Source organism: Trichechus manatus, unplaced genomic scaffold (genome assembly GCF_000243295.1).
Source record: "Trichechus manatus latirostris isolate Lorelei unplaced genomic scaffold, TriManLat1.0 scaffold00052, whole genome shotgun sequence".
NCBI classification, from domain to species: Eukaryota; Metazoa; Chordata; class Mammalia; order Sirenia; family Trichechidae; genus Trichechus; species Trichechus manatus.
In genome coordinates, this window is record NW_004443988.1 from 12,628,582 (window position 1) to 12,655,267 (window position 26,686).

At 37.8% G+C, this 26,686-nt stretch overlaps 1 protein-coding gene across 4 annotated transcripts in view; it reads left to right on the plus strand.

Moving 5' to 3' along the window:
* Positions 1-26,686, plus strand: part of USP8 (ubiquitin specific peptidase 8) — a 153,715-nt gene that overhangs the window by 20,294 nt on the left and 106,735 nt on the right. For 3 of the 4 annotated variants that reach the window (XM_023732470.1, XM_004377655.3, XM_023732472.1), the window contains exons 2-4: positions 10,038-10,206; positions 17,607-17,751; positions 21,757-21,842. In XM_023732470.1, coding sequence (XP_023588238.1) covers positions 10,103-10,206; positions 17,607-17,751; positions 21,757-21,842 — 335 coding nt within the window. In that variant the 5' untranslated portion in view covers positions 10,038-10,102. Of the gene's footprint in view, positions 1-1,218; positions 1,242-10,037; positions 10,207-17,606; positions 17,752-21,756; positions 21,843-26,686 lie in introns of those variants that run through there. The other variant, XM_023732471.1, reaches the window with a different exon arrangement.

Here is a 26,686-nt window from a genome sequence, read left to right on the forward strand (position 1 = left end):
CTGTATCAAGGGAGCATTCGTTGGCTTTCTGTGGTTGAATAACTTAACCGAGCCAAGAGGGGACCAGAAAAGTCATCAGTACTCTTGTTACTGTTATCTTACTTTCTCTGCCCTTGATAAGAGTTCAAGCTTCAACATCCCCTGCTCTCTGCCACAGTGATGTCTTTTGTGGCATCCCTCAGGCCTCAGGTTTCCTTAAGCACCTTCCTGAAAAGTTAGTTCTTCATTTTGCTGTGCTTTCCTCAACTGTTGCTTCCTTTGTCTCAATAGAAACTGTATTATGAAAATTATCCTTAATCTCCTTCTGTTTCTTTACATTCATTCCTTAATGCATGTGCTCTTGCTTCCACTCACACCACTGTACAGAAGCCATACTCCCCAAAGTTACGTCAGGTTCTTCTGATATCCCATATCTGTTTTTTAAGCGTTAGTATTAAAAAGTGTATATATTTTGTTTGCTTGTTTAACCTATAACTTCCTAACTTTTTCATCTCTGTGGGTACCCTTCATTTTATGTATATTATATAATTTTTATTACAGTTCTTGTTATAGTCATAGTATTGTTTTCTTTAGGAAAATTCAAAAAAATTTTTATTATTTCCCATACAAAAATTTATACATACATTGTTATGTGACTCTAATTGCTCTCCCCATATTGTGACAGCACACTTCTCCTTTCCACCCCTGATTCCCTGTGTCCATTCAGCCAGCTCCTAAACCTCTCTGCCTTACCATCTCACCTCTGGACAGAAGCTGCCCATTTGGTCTCTTGTATCTACTTGAGCTAAGAGGCACACTCCTCACGAGTATCACTTTATGTCCCATAGCCCAGTCCAATCCCTGTCTGAAGAGCTGGCCTCGGGAATTGTTTTAGTTCTGGGCTGATAGAGAATCCAGGGGCCATACTCTCTGGGGTTCCTTCACTCACTGTCAGACCATTAAGTCTGGTCTTCTTACCAGAATTTGAGTTCTGCACCCCCACCTTTCTCCTGCTCCAGCCGGGACTCTTTGTTGTGTTCCCTGTCAGGGCGGTCATTGGTGGTAGTCGGGCACCATCTAGTTCTTCTGATCTCAGGCTGATGCAGTCTCTGGTTTATGTGGCCCTTTCTGTCTCTTGGGCTAATACTTTACTTGTGTCTTTGGTGTTCTTTATTCCCCTTTATTCCAGGTGGTTGGGACCAATTGATGCATCTTAGATGGCCGCTTGCAAGCTTTTAGGACCCCAGACACCACTCGCCAAAGTAGGATGCAGAACATTTTCTTGATAAGCTTTGTTATGTCTGTTAAGCTAGATGTCCCCTGAAAGCATTGTCCCCACACCCCTACCCCTGCTACTCTGTCCCTCAAAGTGTTTGTATTCAAGAAACTTCTTAGCTTTGGTTTAGTCTAGTTGTGCTGACTTCCCCTGTAGTGTGTGCTGTCCTACTCTTCACCTAAGATAATTCTTATCTACTATCTAGTTAGTAAATAACCCTCCCCCATAACCGTCAAAGAATGTTTTCTTCTGTGTTTAAAGCTTTTCTTGAGTTCTTATAATAGTGGTCTTATACAATATTTGTCCTTCTGTGACTGATTAAATTCACTCAGCATAATGATCTCCAGCTTCCTCCATGTGATAAGATGTTTCACGGCTTCATTGTTCTTTATCATAGCATAGTATTCCATCGTGTGGATATACCATAATTGGTTTATCCATTCGTCCATCGATGGGCACCTAGGTTGTTTCCATCTTTTTGCTACTGTGAACAGTGCTGCAGTGAACAAGGGTGTGCATATATCTATTCATGTGACAGCTCTTATTTCTCTAGGATATACTCCAAGGAGCGGGATAGCTGGATCGTATACTGCTTCTATTTCTAGCTTTTTAAGGTAGTGCCAAATCGATTTCCAAAGTGTTTATACCATTTTACATTCCCACCAACATTGTGTAAGTGTTTCAGTCTCTCCACAACCTCTCCAGCATTTATTATTTTGTGTTTATTGGATTGATGCTAGACTTGTTAGAGTGAGATGATATCTTATTGTAGTTTTGATCTGCATTTCTCTGATGGCTAATGATCGTGAGCATTTCTTCATGTGTCTTGTAGCCACCTGAATATCTTCTTTGGTGAAGGGGCTGTTCATATCCTTTGCTCATTTTTTAATTAGGTTATTTGTCTTTTTGTCTTTCAGGTTTTGCAGTATCTTGTAGATTTTAGAGATTAGACGCTAATCAGATTTGTCATAGTCTAAAATTTTTTCCCAGTCTGTAGATTGTCTTTTGACTCTTTTGGTGAAGTCTTTTGATGAGCATATGTGTTTGATTTTAGGAGCTCCCAGTTATCTAGTCTCTCTTCTGGTGCTTGTGCATTGTTACTTATGGTTTGTGTTGAGTTTGTGCCATGTATTAGGGTTCCTAGCATTGTCCCTATATTTTCTTCCATGATCTTTATTGTTTTTGATTTTATATTTAAGTCTTTGATCCATTTTGAGTTCATAGTTGTGCATGGTGTGCGGTATGAGTCTTGTTTCAGTTTTTTGCAGATGGATATCCAGTTATGCCAGCACCATTTGTTAAAGAGACTGTCTTTTCCCCAGTTAACGGACTTTGGGCCTTTGTCAAATATCAGCTCCTCATAGGTGGGTGAATTTATGTCTGGATTCGCAGTTCTGTTACATTGATCTTTGTATCTGTTGTTGTACCAGTACCAGGCTGTTTTGACTACCATGACGGTATAATAGGCTCTAAAATCAGGTGGTGTGAGGCCTCCCATTTTGTTCTTCTTGAGTAATGCTTTATTCGGGGCCTCGTCCCTTTCCATATGAAGTTGATGATTTGTTTCTCCATCTCATTAAAAAGTGCCAGTGGAGTTTGAATCAGGATTGCATTGCATCTGTAGATCGCTCTGGGTAGAATTGACATTTAAACAATGTTGAGTCTTCCTGTCCATGAGGAATGTATGATTTTCCACTTATGCAGGTCTCTCTTGGTTTCTTGCAGTAGTGTCTTGTAGTTTTCATTGTATAGGTCTCTTAACGTCTCTGGTTAGATTTATTTCTAAGTATTTTATCTTCTTGGGGGATATTGTAAATGGTATTGATTTGGTGATTTCCTCTTTGAGGTTCTGTTTGTTGGTGTAAAGGAATCCAACTGATTTTTGTATACTTAACTTGTATTCTGAAACTTTGCTAAAATTTTCTGTTAGTTCCGGTACTCTTCTTATGGATTCTTCGGGGTTTTCTGTATATAAGATCATATCATATGCAAATAGAGATACTTTGAGTTCTTCCCTACCAATTTGGATGCCCTTTATTTCTTTTTCTAGGCTAATTGCTCTGGCTAGGACCTCCAGTACAATGTTGAATAAGAGTGGTGATAAAGGGTATCCTTGTCTGGTTCCTGTTCTCAAGGGAAATGCTTTCAAAGTCTCTCCATTTAGGATGATGTTGGCTGTTCGCCTTGTATAAATGGCCTTAATTATGTTAAGGAATTTCCCTTCTATTCCTATTTTGTTGAGCATTTTTATCATGAATGGGTGTTTGACTTTTGTCAGATGCCTTTTCTGCATCGATTGGTAAGATCAGGTGGTTCTTGTCTTTTGTTTTATTTACGTGATGGATTACATTGATTGTTTTTCTAATGTTGAACCATCCCTGCATGCCTGGTATAAATCCCACTTGATCATGGTGATTTTTTTTTGATATGTTGCTGAATTCTATTGGATAGAATTTTGCTGAGGATTTTTGCATCAATGTTCATGAGGGATATTGGTCTGTAATTTTCTTTTTTTGTGGTGTCTTTACCTGGTTTTGGTATCAGGGTTCTGCTGGCTTCATAGAATGAGTTTGGGAGCATTCCATCTTTTTCAGTGCTCTGATATACCTTTAGTGGTAGCAGTGTTAGCTCGTCTGAAAGTTTGGTAGAATTCTCCAGTGTAACCGTCAGGACCAGGGCTTTTTTTTTTGGAGGGGAGAAGTTTTTAAATTACTTTTTCAATCTCTTCTTTTGTTATAGATTTATTTAGTTGTTCTACCTCTATGTTAGTTTAGGTAGGTAGCAAGTTTCTAGAAATTTGTGCATTTCCTCTAGGTTTTCAAATTTGTTAGAGTACAGTTTTCCATAGTATTCTGTTATGATTCTTTTAATTTTAGTTGGGTCTGTTGTGATATCACCCATCTCATTTCTTATACGGGTTATCTGCTTCTTCTCCTGTTTTTGTTTTGTCAGTTTGGCCAGTGGTTTATCAATTTTGTTGATCTTTTCAAAGGACCAGCTTTTGGTCTTGTTAACTCTTTCAGTTGTTTTTCTGTCTGCTGTTTCATTTAATTCTGCTCTAATTCTTATTATTTCCTTTCTTCTGGTGCCGGAGGGCTTCTTCTTCTGCTTTCTTTCTACTTGTACCAGTTGTAGGGTTAATGTTTTGATTATGGCCCTTTTCTTCTTTTTGGATGTTTGCATTGATTGCTATAAACTGACTTCTGAGCCCTGCTTTTGCTGTGTCCCAAAGGTTCTGGTAGGATGTGTTTTCATTCTCGTTTGATTCTATGAATTTCTTTATTCCATCCTTAATTGTTTCTATAACTCAGTAGTTCTTTAGCAAGGTGTTGTTCACTTTCCATGTGTTTGATTTTTTCTGTTACTGATTTCTACTTTTATGGCTTTATGGTCAGAAAAGATGCTTTGTAATATTTCAGTGCTTTGGATTTTGTTAAGGCTTGCTTTATGGCCTAATATGTGGTTTATTCTGGAGAATGTTCCATGCGCATTGGAAAAGAAAGTATACTTGGCTGCTGTTGGGTGGAGTGTTCGGTATATGTCTGTGAGATCAAGTTGGTTGATTGTAGCATTTAGATCTTCCGTGTCTTTGTTGAGCTTCTTTCTAGATGTTCTGTCCTTCACCAAAAGTGGAGTGTTGAAGTCTCCTACTACTATTGTGGAGCGTCTCTCTCTTTTCAGTGCTGTTGGAGTTTCATGTATTTTGGATTGCTGTCGTTGGGTGTGTAAATATTAAAGTTTTGTCCTCCTGGTGTATTGAACCTTTAATCATTATAAAGTGTCTTTCCTTATCCTTTGTGGTGGATTTTACTTTAAATTCTATTTCATCAGAGATTAATATTGCCACTCCTGCTCTTTTTGAGTGTTGTTTGCCTGATATATTTTTTCCATTCTTTGAGTTTTAGTTTGTTTGTGTCTTTAAGTCTAAGGTGTGTCTCTTGAGGGCAGCATATAGATGGATCGTGGTTTTTTTATCCAATCTGCCACTCTCTGTCTCTTTATTGGTGCATTTAGTCCATTTACATTCAGCGTAATTGTTGATAGGTATGAGTTTAGTGCTGTCAGTTTGATGTCTTTTTTTGTGTGTTCACAGTTTCTTTGTTCCCATTAATTTTCTGTGCTGAGTCTTTTTTTTTTAAGTGTTTTCATCTTTTTCATTGTTGTTGTTTTTGTGTTTGTTGAGTCTGTATATTCTTCTAGTTTTTCATTTTGATTTGTAAGATTGTTAGTTTCCTTTGTAGTTACCTTAATATTTACCCCTATTTTTCTAAGTTTATACTGGTCTTTTGTTTCCTTTTATCGCCTAGACTTCCTCTGCATATGAAAAAATCCATGTCTACATTTTTTAAGTCCCTCTTGTTCGTGTTAAAGTTGTCATTTTTTACATATTAATATCTCTGTTTCCCTATTTTCTATATTTTAGCTTTGATGTATTTTTGTGACTTCTCTATCTGAGTCGATATTTGGTTGCTCTTTCCTGTGTTCTAGTTTTGCATTGTTATCTGATGTTATTCATTTTCCAACTGGAGGACTCCCTTTAGTATTTTTTGTAATTTTGGTTTGGTTTTTGCAAATTCCCTAAACTTTGGTTTATCTGGAAATGCCCTAATTTTGCCATCATGTTTGAGAGACAGTTTTGCTGGATATATAATTCTTGGCTGGCAATTTTTTTCCTGCAAGGCTTCTTATATGTCATCCGGTTGCCTTCTTGACTGAATGGTTTCTGCTGAGTAGTCCAAGCTTATTCTAATCGGCTCTCTTTTGTAGAGGACTTTTCTTTTATCCCTAGCTGCGGTTAAAATTCTCTCTTTTGGTTTTGGCAAGTTTGATGATAATCTGTCTTGGTGACTTTCTTTTGGGATCTGCCTTACATGGGGTTTGATGAGCATCTTGGATAGATATATTCTCATCTTTCATGATATCAGGGAAGTTTTCTGTCAACAAATCTTCAATAATTCTCTCTGTATTTTCTGTTATCCCCTCTTATTCTGGTACTCCAATCACTTGTTTGGTTATTTCTTTTGATACAGTCCCACATAACTCTTAAGAGTTTCTTCATTTTTTTAAATTCTTTTATCTGATTTTTCCTCAAATAAGTTGGTGTCAAGGTCTTTATCTTCAGGGTCACTAATTCTGACTTCTGCCTCAATTCTGCTCCTATGACTTTCTATTCAGTTGTCTATTTCTGAAATTTTATTGTTAATCTGGATTTCTGATTGCTGTCTCTCTATGGATTCTTTCAGCCTATTAAATTTGTCATTATGCTTGTGAATAACTTTTTTTTAAGTTCCAGTACTGCTTTGTCTGTGTGTTCTTTGGAATTCTCTACATTTTGAAGAATTTCATTTCTAATTTCTTGAAGAGTTCTGTATATTAATCTTTTGTATTCTGCGTCTGGGAATTCCAAGAAATTCTCTTCCTCCAGAAAATTCATTGATTCTTTATTTTGGGAGCTTGCTGAAGCCATCATGGACTGCCTGTGTATGTGATTTGATATTATTGACTGTTGTCTCCGAGCCATCAATAAGTTATTATAATTTTATTTTATATTTGTTTAGTGTGTCCTAGCTTCTTGTTTTGTTTTGTTTTCACATGCCCGAATAGGCTACTTGTGTGTGCTAGTTTGATTATTGGCGCCTTTGAAGCTCTACTGTCCTGTCACCAGGTAGTTAGGTCTGTAACTAAGCATGTGTGCCCAGGAGTCCGTTAAATTTTCCTGTATGGATTAAGCTCAGGTATCCAGGCAGTTGGTCACCAAGTGTGTGGTGCAAGCTCTCACTTACAGTCTTAGAGAAGCATGGGTTCTTGGTGTAGGCACAGGTGTCTGGCTGCAGAAGAGGGTCACATGCTGAGCAAGGCAGGGGGGCTGACGGCTGCCCTTCATTGTCTGAAAGGAAAGCCTGTCTCTGTTCCCTAGAGCGAGTAGTTGAGTTTTGCAGCTGGACTATGAGCACCCTACTCTGCTGGCTGCAAGGACTCGGGGGCACCACTTATTCTTGGACCCCTGTATCAGGTAGCTAGGTGGCGTGGGTGGAGCTACCAGTCCTCGAACCCCTGATGCGGACAGGTAAGTCACTTGCTTAAAGGGCAGAGCCATGTCAAGCATCACAAAGCTGCCACTTCATAGCTGAAACAGTTGAAGTTAGACTTCAGATATTTACCCTGTTGTACTGTGGTAATGTGGGCTTACACTCTTGACATGAGCCCACACAAGTTCATACAGGGGTGGAAGGCCCTCAAAGTCTGCAGACCCCTTATGCCTGTGTCTAGACAAAGGAGCTGGCTTAGGAGAGCCAGTAGTTTATTTTTTCCCTTTTAATTTGTTTCCTCTCCACGGCCAGAATGGGTCACGACACCTTATGGAATCTCCTTCTGGCCTAGGGTACTCAGAGATCTCTGAAATCGGCCAGACCTCGTACAGAGTGGGGAGGGAGGAGGTAAATGGGAGAGAGTTATGTCCCAAATAGGTTTTTTTTTTTTTTTTAATCCCCACAAAAGTCCACACACAAGTACTTATCTTTAGCCACTTGGGTACTGCTTTTCACTGGTTCAGAGTGTCCAAGTAGAATCTCTGATGCTGGATCTCTCTCAATGTGGAAAATATCTCCCGAGTGAGCAAATGGAGCTGTGCGCCTGCTTCGCTGTGCACCCTGAGCCGATCCGGGCTGAAGAGCCACGGCTCCTGCTGGGTCGGGTCATGCAACTCCTTGCTGCTTCCGAACCGTCTCTCTCTTTCCCCCCGTCACTCAGTCTGATTCTTCAGCTTTGCCTTGTTCAGGGCTGGTAGGTATTCATTCATCAGTTTACTTGTTTTTTCAGGTCTTTGTTGTAAGCAGGACATAGGAAGCCGTCTGACTACTCCGCCATCTCGACCCCACCTCCCTGTTTAAAACATTTTAATGAAATATATATTAAGTTCTTTTATGTTTTAAATCATGATAATCAAATGACCACCTGTGAACATACCACTCAACTTGAGAAATAAAACCTTACTGCTACCGTTGAAGCTCCTTGTGTGTACCTCTCTGATTACATCCTGTGCCTCCCCAAACCCTGGCCCCACAAATAGAATTTTCTGTTTATCATTTCCTTGTCTTTATATTTCTACCTCATTTATATTTTAAAGAAATACATTGTTTATTTTAGTTTGTTTTTAAACCTTATTCAAATGATATATTGCATGTATTCCTACTTTTTTTACTCAAAATTGGGAAGATAGACGGGTAGGGATGTAGGAGGGTAGGGTATGGTTTCCAGTTACCTGTTTATCCTTGGAGGTCATGGACCATGTCTTATATACCCTTTGTATTTTTAAGACTTAGCATAGTGTTTTTTGTAAGGTAAGTGCTTCTGGTGATTTACATTGATACTGAAATGAATCCAAGGGATCCCTATCATACTCTTTCCTTTATAATTGCTCTTAACTGGTTTGACGATGAATTGTTGATGAGTTAGATACGTAACTAGGACATTTCATATTAATTGATTCATTTAGGAGTGATGGTGCAGTCTGGAGACTTTTTCTCCTTTCTCACTACAGTTTTAGATACAGTACTCAGAGGGGAGGGTAAAGGGTAGAAAATATTTGTATACTAGATCATTGTTTGTAAATACACAGATGTCAAACTGCTAATTAAAATGTTTTGGTTCCACATTTGTTTATAGATGCATAGAGCAAGTGTAGAAAGAGAAAAGTGAAAATTACAAAAAATGTGATTTTCAGGGAAAAAATAGCTGGTTTTGGTGACTGAAACAATAGTTAATAGTACAGGGTTAGAAGAGATATAAACCAAGAAATCACAAAGTATTAATATTTAATATAAAATATGACTGGAATCAAAGCTTTTTGGAGTTTCACATGGTGAACAAAGGCCCTTTATTTTTCACCCCCCTGAAGTTGCACCTTAGTTTAGGGTTAGATATTCATTGGTGTCCATTCATCTAATGATGGTGAACTGATAGAATGAAGAACATTAAGATAATAGAAATGATGGAAACAATTAAAAAGTTGTAATCTCTTGAATGTATTAATGTAGCTTTTTATTCAATAATTAGTTCTTTACAGCTGAAGCCCTTGTATCAATTTAATTGAGTTCCTTAAGTTTTCATTTGTTGACGCTTAACATCTTTCCAGGACTCCCCATTTGGTATGCTCCCCTGATTTGCCCCATCTACATGCATCCTTGCACACGTACACACAAACACACAACTTAATTGGTGCAGACCTAGCAATTCCTCCTATAGCATACAAAGAAACAAAGAATGTCATGAAATATCAAAAGACCTTTTCAAGTAAACGACAGTACGTGAGTATGCTTGACCAGAAACATGCTCATTTGTCCTCAGTGCCATATAAAGTGGTCCTCCCTCCCCACACCCTACCCCTGCTTGTTTCCTTTTATAAACTGATATCATCAATGAGAAAGACAAATATTTCTAGATGAAAATTCTGTCTGATTGTGATCTATACATTAATTCAGTTTTAATAGAAGAAAAATGTAAAAGCTCTTATTATTGCCGTTCATTCCTTTGACAGGTAAGATTCCTAGTATCAGTATTTAAGGTAATGGTACAAAAATAATTCAGTAGTTAATGAAATTTTGGGAAAAAAATTATATCGTTCATTGATACACTGTATACCTTAAACTCCTAAAATAGATATTCAAAATAATTTATCCTCTTAGCAAAGGATATAATTTAGGAATTTTATTTTTTTAATTGCTTACTTGTTTTATTCTTAATGATAAAGTTCGTGGAATTACTTGTGTTCATTTTGTTTCAGGAAAGAACAACTTTTAATGAAATACACCATCCATTGTGAAAGTAGAGCAGTAAAGATTATTCATCATGCCTGCTGTGGCTTCCGTTCCTAAGGAACTCTACCTCAGTTCTTCACTAAAAGACCTCAATAAGAAGACAGAAGTTAAACCAGAGAGAATAAGCACTAAGAAGTATGTATCCTTTGCTAGTTTGTGTGTGTGTGTGTGTGTGTGGTATAAATTTTTAATTCATTTCCATATTATTCAGGTTAGATAACTAGTTCATTTAAACTTTATTTGAAAAATGAATTGCGTGAATAAAATAAGAGCTCCTTAGAGAAGTTTTTAACTGTATATTGACAGAATTTGTATATTCTGTTAATGCACATATTTTTTCTCTCTGGACAGTTTACCATATCATAAGCGTAAGAGGTAGAGACTACAAAGGTTCTACAAAAATCAATCAGCCAAAAATCACTGCCTTTTCGGAAAACACTATAAAAATATTTATCATTTTTATTCCTTATAAGAGGAGGGATATGTATCTTTTGTCTAGTATTCAGCAGAATATTAATTTGTGGCAATTTGACATGAGTTTTAACCTAATGATTTATTTTTTGCATTTTTATTTTTGAGAGTGTGTACTGAGACAGAGGCTAGAGATAATGCATTCTGGATAGAGATTACAAAATCTTTCCTGAGATAAAATATAATAGTGATGGAAAGATCTGGCTATTTTAGTATGTACTAGAAGTCATTAAAATTGTAACTCGTTAATCGTTTTAACTCCGATAAGGGACAGGAGGCAATAGAGAAGCTTTTTCTGTGAATTTATTTTAACCAACAAAGAAGAAAGCTTGGAGATTTAAAAAGCAACCACAGTATTATGATGTTGTTGTGTCTGCTGTCAGGTTGATTCCAACTTACAGCAACCCGATAGGACAGAGTAGAACTGCCCTATGAGTTTCCTAGGCTATTATCTTTACAGAAGCAGAGTGCCACACCTTTCTCCCACAGGACAGCTGGTAGGTTCAAATCACTGTCCTTTCAGTTCGCAGTCGAATGCTTAACCACTGCACCACCAGGGCTGCTTCTACATTATTATGGACTTGGAAATAATAGTTTCAAAGAGAAAGGAGGATCTAACCAGCTATGTACTGTAGACTTTGGGCAAACATTTTAGAAATTTGGGTGAGAATAGGTGTTCTTTGGCTAGAGAGAAATGAGAGGCTTTAAAAAAATGATAGGTACAATCCCAGATGAACCCACAAAGAGACATCTAAAGAAACCTACGATTGCATAGGGACATTTTTATGAGTCATTTTCTGAAGGAAATAAGCAGAAGATAGGGAGAAAATAATACACCAAGGAGTAGTAGGAACTTTAAAGAAGGTCAGGAAGGAAAAAAATCCCAGGATGAACTGATATTTCTAAGTATTATTAAGGACAGAATGGGCTTTTTTTTTCTTTTTGTCTGTCTGATCTTTGGCTAAAAGGTGAACCTCCGGAGTGACTTCATTACTGAGCTAAAAGGGTGTCCGGGGGCCATACTCTCAGGGTTTCTCTAGTCTGTCAGCTCAATAAGTCTGATCTTTTTTTGTGTGAGTTAGAATTTTGTTCTACATTTTTCTCCAGCTCTGTCCGGGACCCTCTATTGTGATCCCTGTAAAAGTAGTCAGTGCCATTAGCTGGACACCATCCAGTTGTACTGGACTCAGTCTGGTGGAGGCCGTGGTGGTTGTGGTCTGTTAGTCCTTTGGACTCATCTTTCCCTTGTGTCTTCAGTTTTCTTCATTTTCCCTTGCTCCTGAAGGGGTGAGACCAGTGGAATATCTCAGATGGCCGCTCACAGGCTTTTAAGACGCCAGACGCTACTCACCAAAGTAGAATGTAGGACATTTTCTTTCTAAACTGTGTTATTCCTGTTGAGCTAGATGTTTCCTGAGATGATGGTCCCCACAGCCCTTAGTCCAGTAATTCGGTCCCTAAGGGAATTTGGATTTGTCCATGGAGCTTCTGTGACCTTAACCTGAACAAGTTGTGCTGGCTTCCCCAGTATTGTGTACTGTCTTACCCTTCACCAAAGTTACCACTTATCTATTTAGTGTTTTTCCACCCCCACCCCTCCCCTCCCTTGTAACCATCAAAGGTTACTTCTTTTTGTGTGTAAACCTTTTCATGAGTTTTTATAGTAGTGGTCTCATAAAATATTTGCCCTTTTGTGATTGACTTATTTCACTAAGCATAATGCCCTCCAGATTCATCCATGTTATGAGATGCTTTGCAGATTCATTATTGTTCTTTATCGTTGCGTAGTATTCCGTTGTGTATGTACCACAGTTTGTTTATCCATTCGTCTGTTGATAGGCATCTAGGTTATTTCCATTTTTTGCTATTGTGCACAATGCTGCAGTGAACATGGGTGTGCATATGTCTTTGTGATGGCTTTTATTTCTTTAGGATATTTCCCTAGGAGTGGGATTGCTGGATCGTATAGTATTTCTGTTTCTAGCTTTCTAAGGACGTGCCATATCGTTTTCCAAAATGGTTGTAACATTTTGCATTTCCACCAGCAGCACATAAGAGTTCCGATCTCCCTGCAGCCTCTCCAATGTTTGTTATTTCCAGTTTTTTTGATTCATGCCAGTAATGCTGGCGGTGAAATGGTATCTCATTGTGGTTTTGATTTGCGTTTTTCTAATGGCTAGTGATCATGAGCGTTTCCTCATGTGTCTTGTTGGCTGCTTGAATGTCTTCTTTGGTGAAGTGTTTGTTGATTTCCTTTGCCCATTTTTCAATTGGATTATTTGTCTTTTTGTTGTAGAGGTGTTGGATTTTCCTGTAGATTTTAGAGATTAGACCTTTGATGGATTTGTAATAGCCAAAAAAATTTTTCCCAGTCTATAGGTTCTCTTTTTACTCTTTTGGTGAAGTCTTTGTTTTTTTTTTAATTGTTTTTTTTTATTGTACTTTAGGTGAAGGTTTACAGAACAAATTTCTCATTAAGCAGTCAGTACACATACTGTTTTATGACATTGGTTAACAACCCCACGACATGTCAACACTCTCTCTTCTCGAACTTGGAGGATCTTTTTTTTTTTTGGTGAAAACATACATAGCCAAAGATACACCATTTCAGAAATTTCTACCTGTACAATTCAGTGACATTGAGTACATTCTTCCAGTTGTGCTGCTATTCTCACTATCCGTTTCCAAATTATTCCATCACCATTATCTTCAACTCACTGGCCCCTAGGCTTCCCATCAAACCTTTTGAGTTGCTGTTGTCAATTTGATCTCACGTAGATAATTTTTTTTTTGTACCTTAGATGAAGGTTGACAGATCACATAGTTTCTCATTAAACAGTTGGTACACATATTGCCTTATGACAATGGTTAACAGCCCCACAACACGTCAACGCTGTCCCTTCTCAACCTTGGGTTCCCTATCACCAGCTTTCTTATCCCCTCCTGCCTTGTAGTCCTTGTCCCTGGACTGCTGTGCCTCATTAGTCCCATTTTGTTTTATGGGGCTGTCCAATCCCCAGCTGAACAGTGAACCTTGGAAATAACTTCACCACTGAGCTAAAAGGGTGTCCGGGGGCTGTACTCTTGGGGTTTCTCCAGTCTGTCAGGCCAGTAAATCTGGTCTTTTTTTGTGAGTTAGAATCTGTTCTACATCCTTCTCCAGCTCTGTCCAGGACCCTCTGTTGTGGTCCTGGTCAGAGCAGTCAGTGGTGGCAGCCGGGCACCTTCTAGCTGTCCTGGACTCAGTTTGGTGGAGGCCTTGGTAGCTGTGGTTCATTAGTCCTTTGGACTGATCTTTTCCTTGTATCCTGTTCTCTTCGTTCTCCCTTGCTCCCGAAGGGGTGAGACCAGTGGAGTATGTTAGAGGGCTGCTCACAGGCTTTTAAGACTCCAGACATTACTCACCAGAGTAGAATGTAGAATATTTTCTTTATAAACTGTGTTATGCCAATTGAGCTAGATGTTCCCCGAGACCATGGTCCCCACAGTCCTCCGCCCAGCAATTCAGTCCTTCAGGGAGTTTGGATGTGTCTATGGAGCTTCCATGACCTTTCCTTGTACAAGTTGTGCTGGCTTCCCCAGTACTATGTACTATCTTACCCTCCACCAAAGTTAATGCTTACCTATTGTCTATTTAGTACTCCCCCAATCCCTCATAACCATCAAAGATTGTTTTTTTCTGTGTAAACTTTTACGTGAGTTTTTACAGTAGAGGTCCCATACAATATTTGTCCTTTTGTTATTGAGCTATTTCACTCAGCATAATGTCCTCCAATTTCATCCATGTTATGAGATACTTCACAGATTCATCATTGTTCTTTATCGTTTCATAATACTCCATTGTGTGTATGTACCATAGTTTGTTTATCCATTCATCTGTTGATGGGCATCTAGGTTGTTTCCATCGTTTTGCTATTGTGAACGGTGCTGCAATGAATATGGGTGTGCATATGTCTATTCGTGTGATGGCTCTTATTTCTCTAGGATGTATTCCTAGGAGTGGCATCGCTGGATCGTATGGTATTTCTGTTTCTAGCTTTCTAAGGAAGTGCCATTATCATTTTCCAAAATGGTTGTATCATTTTGCATTTCCACCAGCAGTGCATAAGAGTTCCGATCTCCCCGCAGCCTCTCCAACATTTGTTATTTCCAGTTTTTTTGATTAGTGCCAGTAATGCCGGGGTGAGATGGTATCTCGTGGTTGTAAATTGCATTTCTCTAATGGCTAGTGATCACAAGCATTTCCTCATGTCTGTTGGCCACTTGAATGTCTTCTTTGGTGAAGTGTCTCTTTATTTTCTTTGCCCATTTTTTAATTGGATTATTTGTCTTTTTGTTGTAGAGGTGTTATTAGTTTTTCCATCTCTTTAAAGAATGTTGTTGGTATTTGGATCAAGATTGCATTATATTTGTAAATTGGTTTGGGTAGAATTGTCATTTTCACAATGTTGAGTCTACCTATCCATAAGCATGGTATGTGTTTCATTTATGTAGATCTCTTGGTTTCTTGCAGTAGTGTTTTGTAGTTTTCTTTATATAGGTCTTTTACATCCCTGGTTAGATTTATTCCTAAGTATTTTATTTTTTTAGGGGCCATTATAAATGATATTGTTTTCCTGATTTCATTTTCGTTGTCCTCTGTTGGTGAATAGGAATCCAACTGATTTTTATATGTTTATCTTGTATCCTGCTAGTCTTCTGAATCTTTCTATTAGTTCCAGTAGTTTTTTCAGGGAATCTACAAAATCAGCCTTTTTAAAAGATTGTTTGCGGAGTGAGAAAGAATAAAAGAGGAATTGGCTTACTTGTTGGTCTAAGTAATGTTGATGAGGTGACAGAGAAAGCAGCTTTACTTAACTCCTGTTGAATGATTTCCAGATAAGAAATAATAGGGAAGATAAAAAGGATCTTAAAGCTTTGTTACAGAGCTTCATCTAATCCTAAGACAGGTCCATCCATTCTAGCACTGTCTGCTTTAGCTCTAGGACTTATACGGATCCCAGAGGAAGTGGTATGAAGGAAGGACTTCCTAAATATGCCAAACTTATGTTTTTGCTGTGTCATAGCACTGCTTCAGAGAATGCTAGAATCCTTTTAGGATGCTTGGCTGGTTCACTGGACTGACAGTGGTATTATAGTCATCTCAGTTTGATCGGCTACACAGAGGCCCGTGAGATAATGCATGAATCAGGGTGAAGGAAAAGTGGAGAAACAACAACTGTGCACCTACTATTAAACTCTTCCAGAGAGTATCCTTCCTTACCTGTGCTTGACTGACCTGTATACTGGGACTGTGATGCCATTCTAGGCAGGGCATCCACATTGGCTGAAATGGTCCTCATATGGTACCGCCTTTGATTCTATTCCTTTGTGACATGTTGTAGCTCCTTCACCTTGACCAACTTCATCATTAATTCACGTCCCCGTTTGAAAAACATACAAAACAAGATGCACTGTTCTTTATAAGTTATTGATAAAGCATATTGCATTTAAGCATTTGCCACTATAACTTGGTTGTCAGAACTTTAGTCCTAAGTGAATGAATTCCTCTTACAGAAATTCCTGTTTTATTACTTTGCTTTCTGAAGACTTTGTTAAAATAAACCCGAGAAAATATCCTTATTATGAACACCAAAGAATCATCAAATTATTTTATTGAAGTAGAATTTTAAGATGGCGTATTTTATTTTTTATTTTATTGTACTTTAGAGGAAGGTTTACAGAACAAACTAGCTTCTCATTAAACAATACACATGTTGTTTTGTGACATTGGTTGCCAACTCCACGACATTGTTAACACTCTCCCCTTCTCGACCTTAGGTTCCCCATTACCAGCTTCCCTGTCCCCTCCTGCCTTCTCGTCCTTGCCTCTGGGCTGGTGTGCCCATTTAGTCTTGTTTTGTTTTATGGGCCTCTCTAATCTTTGGCTGAAGGGTGAAACCCCAGGAGTGACTTCATTACTGAGCCAAAAAGGTGTCCAGGGGCTGTATGCTCAGGGTTTCTCCAGTCTCTTTCAGACCAGTAAGTCTGGGGTTTTTTTTTGTTTGTTTGTTTTTGTGAGTTAGAATTTTGTTCTACGATTTTTCTCCAGCTCTGTCTGGGACCTTCTATTGTGATCCCTATCAGAGCAGTCAGTGGTGGTAGCCAGGCACCGTCTGCCTAGGCTGTTGGACTCAGTCTGTTTAAAGCTGTGGTAGTTGTGGTCCATTAGTCCTTTGAGCTGACCTTTCCCTTGTGTCTTCAGTTTTCTTTATTCTCTCTTGCTGCAGACGGGGTGAGACCAGTGGAGTATCTTAGATGGCTGCTTACAAGCTTTTAAGACCCCAGACGCTACGCACTGAAGTAGAATATAGAACATTTTTTTTATAAACTATGTTATGCCAGTTGAGCTAGATGTTCCCTGAGACCATGGTCCCCACAGCCCTCAGCCCAGTAATTTGGTCCCTCAGGGAGTTTGGATGTATATATGGAGCTTCCATGACCTTTCCTTATGATGGCATATTTTAGACTTTAAATCTCTTTTCCCTCCAGGGCCAGTGGATCAGAATGCAGTTAAGGCATTTTGTAGAAAACTTTAAGGATAAAGATTAAAGTCATGTCCCCTTTCCTGTACTTCGTTTTTTGGATTTTTAGATGCGGATGATTTTACTTCATGGTTAGAAAGGAGTGAGGATAATTGAAAGGTATTTGTTTTAACATTAAAATAATAAGGAATAATACTCAATACAAATAATATGCAGTCATATTCTTTCATTATAGATTATGGCCCAGGACCACTTACTGGACATTATTATAGTACGTCCCTTTAAAACTGGACTAGAAATGGCATTTTTCATGATGTGAACAGTTTGGTGGTGTATCAGTATTATGAAACAGAAGTATTTAGTGTAAGGAAAATTTCAAGTTGTATTTAAACTTATATCCAACTTTATGTATTCTGAAATAGTGCATCCTAAATTGTGGAATTTATTGTATCAAGATTCTCTATGGAGTTTGTACATGACCTGTGTGTTTTTTCCCCCAGATGTCAAGTGTTTTAATTATTTTTTTCTCTTAATTTTAAGTTACGTACAGAGTGCCCTGAAGCTCTTCAAGAAAGCTGAAGAAAGCAGGTTAGATCGTGATGAGGAGAGGGCCTATGTACTATACATGAAATATGTGACTGTTTATAATCTCATCAAAAAAAGACCTGATTTCAAGCAACAGCAGGTACCATTTATTTCTGCATTTTTCTTTGCTAAGCTGTTTTTGCGTGCTGGAGCTGTTGATTTCCCCTAAGAGTTTTAACTGACAATGAAATTTAGATCACACTGTGCAGCATCAAGTTCAAAGTCTTATGCAGATAGAGAAAACAAACTAAAGATTTAGTGTCATTATTTACAACGTATTGCCTTGGATTAGTGTAAATTTATAGCAGCATACAGATTCATAATCTGTTTTCTGTTACAACAAATCTTTGCCAGATTAAGTGGAAGGATTCAGTTTTCTCGTGCATTAAATGAAAAAAAATAATATATAGTTTACAATTGTATCCTCTCAAGGTTCAAGATTTAGTCAGTTAAGTTTTTATGTGACAGCTTTTTATGTTTGACTGACATTGTAGTCATACTAAAGATCTCAGTTTGTAAAATTAATACTTCCAAAATAATTTTTGTTATGCTTTTAATCCTTCGAGCAAGTGTCAGTCTTCTGCTTTGCTGAGGTCATGGTGGTGGGGAGCACGGGAGGATGCAGGAGGTGTAAATGATCAGTTCCTGTGAACTGATGACTGGGGTAAGACTGGGGTAAATAGTTGCATTTCTGTTGCACCAGACACAGGCAAAAGAACACAGAAACTAGCTAGGTTAAAGAAATGGGAAGAATGTAGTGGTAGTTCCACCTTTATTTAGGAAAATATCTCACTACCAGTCACTAGTAGCAGAATCCTGCCAATAGATATCTTACCTGGTACAGAAACCATTCTTGAATTAATACTGAGGTTTGATCTTGTTCTCTGGTGGTAGAATTGGTTTGTCTCATTTAAATTGACTTACAGAAATAACCAAAGTTCTCGTATTCTTTGAAATTACTTTTTTTTTCCCCTTCCAGAGTAGTGTGAATGATATAATTTTTTTTGGTCATTGGTTTAGGGATAACCTTAATTTTACTTAATGATGATAAATTATTGTTAGTGTTTCTTCCCACCAGCCCCATTATACTAATAACAGTTACTGTATTTGAGATCTAGCTTTGGTGAGGCGGCCCCTTGCAATAGATGGTTTTTTTCAGCCATCCACAAATGGCTGGATTAGCCCTGCCCTGGGAGAAATCTTTTAACATTTTTGGGCATACAGTAGTCCCCCTTTAGCCATGGGAGATATGTTCCGAGACCTCCTATGAATGCCTGAAAGCGTGTATAGTACCAAACCCTATGTATACTACGATTTGTCCTGTACATACATACTTGTGATAAAGTTTAATTTCTAAACTAGGCACCGTAAGAGATTAACAACAATTAGTAAAAATAAAATAGAACAGTTATAACAATAGACTGTAATAAAAGTTATGTTAATGATGGAGCAGGATGGCGCGAGATTTCACCTCATGCTATGTAGTCATTTAACATTTTTGAACCTCGGCTGACCGCTGTGGAAAGTGAAACCACAGATGAGGAGGGCTACTGTACTTATCTGTAATAAGAGACAGAGACCTGCATAAATTCAAACATGTTTTTGTACATTCCTTGACGGTTTTTATACTATCTGTTAAAGTAGAATTGCTTAAAAAGAAGTGTAAAAGTGCTTACTAAAGTAAATATTTTTGAAAGATTTGCAGATTTGGATAACTCTGACACTTTCGGTGTTTCCTGTTTTTTCTGTTATGATAGGGCTGTTTTTATGTACTTGTTTACTTTTTGCTTGTTTTTTATAAATTGTTACTTTTTTTCTTTGACAAGATTGGGAGTGCTTTTGTAGATACTGTTTTTTTTCCTTGAGAAGGTTGGGAGTAAATTTAAATAGATAAGAGATTTTTCTGTTTCCACAGAGTGTCTGTTGCATCTTGAAAGGGAGTAACTAGCTGAGAGCAGCAGGAGAAGCTCAGGTTAGGAAGCTCCCTACAAAGGCTGAGGTAACCCAGGCCGTTGCTTCATATGCTGCAGTTGTTCAGTTCCAGGTTCAGTAAAAGGATTGTTTCATCTGCTCTGTCCAGGGTGCCTCATCTGCCTCTGTCTTAGAACTATTTTTGTTTTATTTAACCTAGCCTCTCCAGTGCACTTCAGGTACTTGAGAGGTTAAATTTACTAAGTAGGTACTTTCTAGTTTTGCCCTGGGTCTGTCTCAGAAATTAGTATCTTGTACTTGTGTTTTATACTAGAGAATATTTAAAATTTAGATAAAACTTGTTAATTTAGTAAGCTCTCTAGCTACTAAAGAAGGACATGATACATTATTGCTTACTCATTGAAAAAATCAGTTTATGAACAATATCTTCAGGATTATCTAAAAAAAATGGGAAATATATTGAAAATATTAGTATAGCAAAGTCTATAAAATTAGAATTATATTTTAAAATCTCCATGATATTCTTGGTATGTGAGCCTTAATATTTGTTGGTAAACCTTTTTGTTTGGGAAATCCTTAGAATTGTTTAATTTGTATGTTTAGGAATGGGAAGGTTCTGCTTAGTAAACCTGAGAAAAGTTTTTAGGTGTATAACAGTTGAATATTTTTTTTTTATCCTGCCAGTTGTCATACTATTGAAAGTTTTAAAATGTTTACTTGCTTTAAGTATAATTAGTTTCCTAAAAGAACACAGAAAGAAATAATCATTGATGAAAAACCTCACTAGTATTTGGGAAGTGGCTCCTAATAGTTTGTAATGGGCATGCCCAATCACAAACCATTTTTTCAGCGTTTAAGTAGACTTAAACTGGGTTTACAAGCTGACTTTTTAATGGTTCATGTCTAAAAATGAATAAAACAGTCATAGTATTTTTGGTTTTTACTGTATTTTGTTTTTATCAAAGGAATCATACAGTAATGATTAAATTTTGTTTTCTTTTAAAAATGTATTGCATCAATAGGACATTTTGGTAGCTAGAGTACTTACAACTTCCACCAGAAGATTCAGTTGATACAATGTTTAAATTGTACAATTTTATTGGAATAACACCTTGAAGGGCCCTTCTTACATATTTAATCTTTAATCTAAAAGAGTAAAATCAACCCAAATGTGATCTGCTTCTCGGCTAGATGGACACATGATAGTTGTCATCAACGAACTTGCCCCATTAGTGCAGCTCTGGGTGACTGCTTCTCGAAGAGTCAGAGATGAGTACCTCTGGCCTCCTGGCCTTTTTTATAATTTCCAGTACTCCCATTTGTGATGAACTGTGCTGGTAGGCCCTATTTACAAAGTCATATTGACAGATTATGGCAAACTCGATTCAATAATCATTTAGCTGAATTTCACTATGCTACTGTTACGTTGAACCACCCTTGATTTTAAAACATCTCTCATGACAGGATCTAAGAGTGGCCTCTTGGAATAGTGACTTTTTTTTTTTTTTTTTTTTTTGATTAAAACTTTAGTATGCTGGCTAGTGAATTGTGAACAGACTTTTTGCCTTTTTCTAAAGTAGATGATATTATTGATGATATATTTTCCATCATTTGATTTCAGTTAATCAAGATTTCCTCAAATACAAAACTTGTTTTATGTATGAAAAATGTTTTGACTCCAGTTGGGAGGTGGGTAGCTGCTGTTAAAGTACAGTTGGAAGCAAAACATCCCAGTTTAAGACAAGTAAAACCAAACAAATCCCTTTCTATGCATCTACACACAATTTACTGCTTCTGAGACCAGAGAAGAAAAACTAGGTAACATATTAGAAAAATATATTTTGTTCTTGAAAGCTTTGCTCTTTGGCATTTACTCATAAAAAATAAAAAATAGTATTTACACTTCCCAAAGATACCTTACAAATAAGTAAACTTTATTAGTGGTTTTTTTTTTTTAAGCATATTAATGGTATGAAGAGATATTCGTGAAACATTTGGAGAATAAATTGTGCATATGTAGGTTAAAAGTTTAAAAAAATACTTCATTCAGTCATAAAAATGTCTTTATCTAAACTTTGCATTATATAAGCACCATGACTATAATGTTTTTAGCATTAGTGCTGTGTACAGTGGCCAGTACTAACAGTGTGGGATGATTTTCCTATAATTTTAGGACTACTTTCATTCAGTTCTTGGACCGTCAAACATCAGAAAAGCTGTTGAAGAAGCCGAAAGACTCTCTGAAAGCCTTAAACTCAGGTACAGACATTATTATAAAATATTTTTAAAAAATGTGAATTTAGAAGATAAGCATAATACTTAGAATTTGTCAATTTACATCTGACCATGCATGTAATATCCCAATTCCTGGAAGTAAGTACTAATGTTAACTGGGACACAAATTAAAATCTTCTGCCGTGTCACCTGGATTATGTTCATGTGTTACCATTAATATTCTTTATCAAAATTTGAAAGTATTTAGAATGAGAAATTGCTAAGGTAAGCACTGGCGTATTAGATTAGAACCCACGTCCAATGTTCTGTTTGTAAGTTCTGACAGGATTCTTCAGAAAAAATTATTTCTTCGTATGCCCCATGTTATACTGTGCTACTGGACATTGGTCTTCTGGGAATGAAGTATTTGCTGTTAGTTTTGATCTGCCTATTTGCAGAAGTTATTTATGCTTTCTAAAAAATCTAATGATGGTGTTTGCCATGACTGGCTTACCAGTCTTATAAAAGGATTACAAGGTAAGAAACTATGTTTCAGTTTTTAGTCATTCTGTAAATAACAGGATAAAAAGGGAACTATTTTCATTTTGGTGTTTTTTCTTCATGATTTTTTCATTTTTGGATCAATTAATATTGCAGTTAAATGAATCATAGTTTCCATTTAGAAATTATCTTTTTAAACTGATACATTCCCTTTGTCCCTTCCAGAAATTACTAATCTTGGGGCTGGAGTATGTTAAGGGGCACAGGTAATTAAGATGGAGTATTTAAGAGTATGAGGGCAGTCATAGACTTCTTATCTTCCATGGGGGAGACCCGGGTTCAGTTGTTGGCTAGTGCACCTGTCTGTCAGTGGAGGCTTGTATGTTGCTATGATGCTGAACAGGTTTCTGTGGAGCTTCCAGACTAAGACAGATGGACTAGGAAGAAAGGTTTGGTGATCTCCTTCCAAAAATCAGGCAGTAGGTAGTAGGTAGTCAAAGGAACCAGGAGTTAGTGTCAGAGAGAGTGCATGTTTTCATCTCACTTCAGGCTACCAACTGAAGCTCCACAGTAGGCGAGACATCAGCTCTACTTGAGTGGATTTGGCAAGGTAAGGGGTAAGATGTGGCTAGGAGAACAGACAGGAAAAAAGGGGGACTTCATAGTTTTTCCATCCTGCCTTCAAATTAGACTCAGGCTAATCGTGCTTACTTCTTAGGCAGACCAGTAAGACTTCACAGCTCCTCATTGTGGGACCAGATGCTGCTCCTTCTGTATTTTTGTTTTATTTTGCTGATTTGGCTTCCCAACCCCTCCCCGTTTTGGTATTTGTCAGTGCTTAGCCCTGTTGCTGTTTTGGGGCTTCTTCCTCAAACAATTCATCTATTTTCTTTACTGATGACTTCCAATTTTCTGTTTGTTAAGTCTGATCTCCTGATTAAACCATGGCTATATTTCTCTATCCCAAACATTAACACTTAGGTGTGCCGTGAATATCTCAAAGTTGGGTGTTTATTTTTACTTATCTTCCCCTCAAAGTACAAAGAAATCGGGAGACCTTCCAGGGTCTGTTTCAGACTTCCCTTCTGTGATTGATAATACCACTGTCCGTCATATGGTCAGTTATGCTGAATCATTATTGACTTTTGTTTACCTTCTGTATCTAATTAAGTCACTAGCTATTCATTCAGTTCAATAAGTCTCTCTGTTTTTTTAATATTTGATTGTGTTTTAGGTGAAAGTTTACACAGCAAATTAGATTCCCATTCACCAATTCGTATACAGATTGTTCTGTGATATTGGTTACAATCCCTGCAGTGTGTCAGCACTCTCCCCATTTCTACTCTGCCTGCCCCATGTCCGTCTATCCAGTTTCCCTGCCCCTCCTTGCCTTCTTATTTTGCTTTTGGGTAAATGTTAACCATATGGTCTCGTATAGTTGATTGTTTGTAGGAGCACAGTCCTCACTTGTGTTATTGTTCAATAAGTAAGTCTTGATCTTGGCCCTTGAGATAGTAATTTAGCAGGGTGCTCTATGATAAATACTACAAAAGATGCGTACACTATGGGAAAACATTTAAAGGAACAGTTACTTCTGCTGGACTCTGAGTAGGGACTTTCCCCTTGAGTAGGGGATAGCTATGACAATGGGGCAATGATAGAATGAACAACATACACCAAGGCATAAATGTACGTGATGGATTGGTAAGAAGTCTAGGGTGGCTTAGAGAATAGGTTTTATGGTTGAGAGTGACTAGAGATGAGAACTGTAGACTAGGATTTCAGATGGTAAAGGATCCTGTGTGAAATTCTTGTCCAATTCGGCTGTGTTATACTTACTCCCTTCTTTAGAAGTCCCACTACTACCGCTGTAGTCTGTGCTTTCAGTACTGTGTGTCGTCATAATTTCCTGTTCTCCATCTGTTCTACCAGTCTGTTCTGTACACTCTTGCCAGAGGATGTTTTTATTTTCCTTACATGCTACTCCCTGATAAGAAACTTAGCCATCACCACCATACCATATCCCTTTCATCTCCTCTACCTTCCTGAATCTTACTTGTCCATTAGGCTCACATTCTCAGCATAATCTTCCTAGCTTATTGTAGTCCACACTGAATGCCCCTCCTGCTGAGCTTCTACAGCACTCACCTAGACCCCTCATTTGTAAAATACTCTATGAATGTTGGTTGGTAGTGTTATTACTTGTTTTGACTTAGTTATATTGTAAGCTGAAGGGTAGGAGTTGCCTCTTAATACCTAGTGGAGCATCCCATTTATTAAATAATTGTAGGCTCCAGAACAGCCCGTGATAAACTGGCTGTGCTTCTCTCACAGGAGTAGGGAAATGTCTGGAAAGAGCCATCAGTGTGGCTCAGGAAGTACTACAGGTAGAGTTTATAGTCCTATGTGGGTTGTTTTGCTTAATCGGCCAGAATATATAATTAACTGTTTTTTTGTTTGTTTGTTTTTTAATTGTAGATATAATGAATGCACAAGACAAACAATTCCAATAGCATGAAAGGGTATATGATGAAAAGTATGTCTCTTACCATAGATCTCCAATCTCTGTCCTTAACTATTATTACCAGGTTCTTACGGATCTTACTGAAATAAAGTATGCTTGTATATGCATGTAAACCACCTCTCCATCTTCTTTTTTCTTTATTCAAGTAGAAGTAGACCACATACACCGCTTTAAACCTTACTTTGTCTCCTTAACACATCATAGAGGTCATTTCTTATCAGCACACATAGATCTCTCTGTCAAGATTGTCTTCGAAGAACGTCTCTGTTGTTACTTTGCAGGTTGGCTTCAGTAGGATGTTTATTACAGATTCAGTCTCCTCTGCTAGCTCTCTACCTTCCATTATTTTCCTCAGATATTTTTTCTCTTTGAACTGTTTTTTTTTTTTTTTAATTGTTGTACTTTAAGGGAAAGTTTACAATTCAAGTTAGTCTCTCATACAAAAATTTATACCTACATTGTTATGTGACCCTAATTGCTCTCCCTATACTGTAACAGCACACTCCTCCTTTCCAACCCTGATTTCCTGTGTTCATTCAACCAGCTTCTCATCCTCTCTGCCTTCTCATCTCACCTCCAGACAGGAGCTACCCATTTAGTCTCATGTATCTACTTGAGCTACGAAGCACACTCTTTACAAGTATCATTTTTTGTCACATAGTCCAGTCTAATCTTTATCTGAAGAGTTGGCCTCCGGAATTGTTTTAGTTCTGGGTTGACAGAGTCCGGGGGCCATGCTTTCTGGGGAACCTGTAGTCTCAGTCACACCATTAAGTCTGGTCTTCTTACTAGAATTTGAGTTCTGTACCCCACTTTTCTCATGCTCCAACAGGGACTCTCTGTTGTGTTCCCTGTCAGGGTGGTCATTGGTGGAAGCTGGGCACCATCTAGTTCTTCTGGTCTCAGGCTGATGCAGTCTTTGGTTTATGTGGCCATTTCTGTCTCTTGGGCTAATACTTTCCTTGTGACTTTGGTGTTCTTCATTCTCCTTTACTCCAGGTGGTTGGGACCAATTGATCCATCTTAGATGGCCGCTCGCTAGCTTTTAAGACCCCAGATGCCACTAACCAAAGTAGGATGCAGAACATTTTCTTAATAAACTTTGGTATGCCAGTTGACCTAGATGTCCCCTGAAAGCATGGTCCCAGACCCTCGCCCCTGCTACTCTGTCCCTTGAAGTGTTTGATTGTATTCAGGAAACTTGTTAGCTTTGGTTTAGTCCAGTTGTGCTGACTTCTCCTGTAGTGTGTGCTTTCCTTCCCTTCACCTAAGATAATTCTTATCCACTATCTAGTTAGTGAATAACCCCCTTCCTCCATCCCCACCCTCGTAACCATCAAAGATTGTTTTCTTCTGTGTTTAAACCTTTTCCTGAGTTCTTATAATAGGTGGTCTTATACAATGTTTGTCCTTCTGTGACTGACTAAATTCACTCAGCATAATGCCTTCCAGATTCCTCCATGTTATGTTTCACGGATTCATCGTTATTCTTTATTGTTGCATAGTTTTCCATTGTGTGAATATACCATAACGTGTTTATCCATTCGTCCTTGATGGGCATCTAGGTAGTTTCCATCTTTCTGCTATCGTGAACAGTGCTGCAGTGAACATGGGTGTGCATATATCTATTCGTGTGACGGCTCTTATTTCTCTAGGATGTATTCCAAGGAGTGGGATTGCTGGATCCTTTGGTACTTCTACTTTTTTAAGGAAGCGCCAAATCGATTTCCAAAGTGGTTGTACCATTTTACATTCCCACCAACAGTGTATAAGTGTTTCAGTCTCTCCACAACCTCTCCAACATTTATTATTTTGTGTTTTTTGGATTAATGCTAGTCTTATTGAAGTGAAATGGTATCTCATT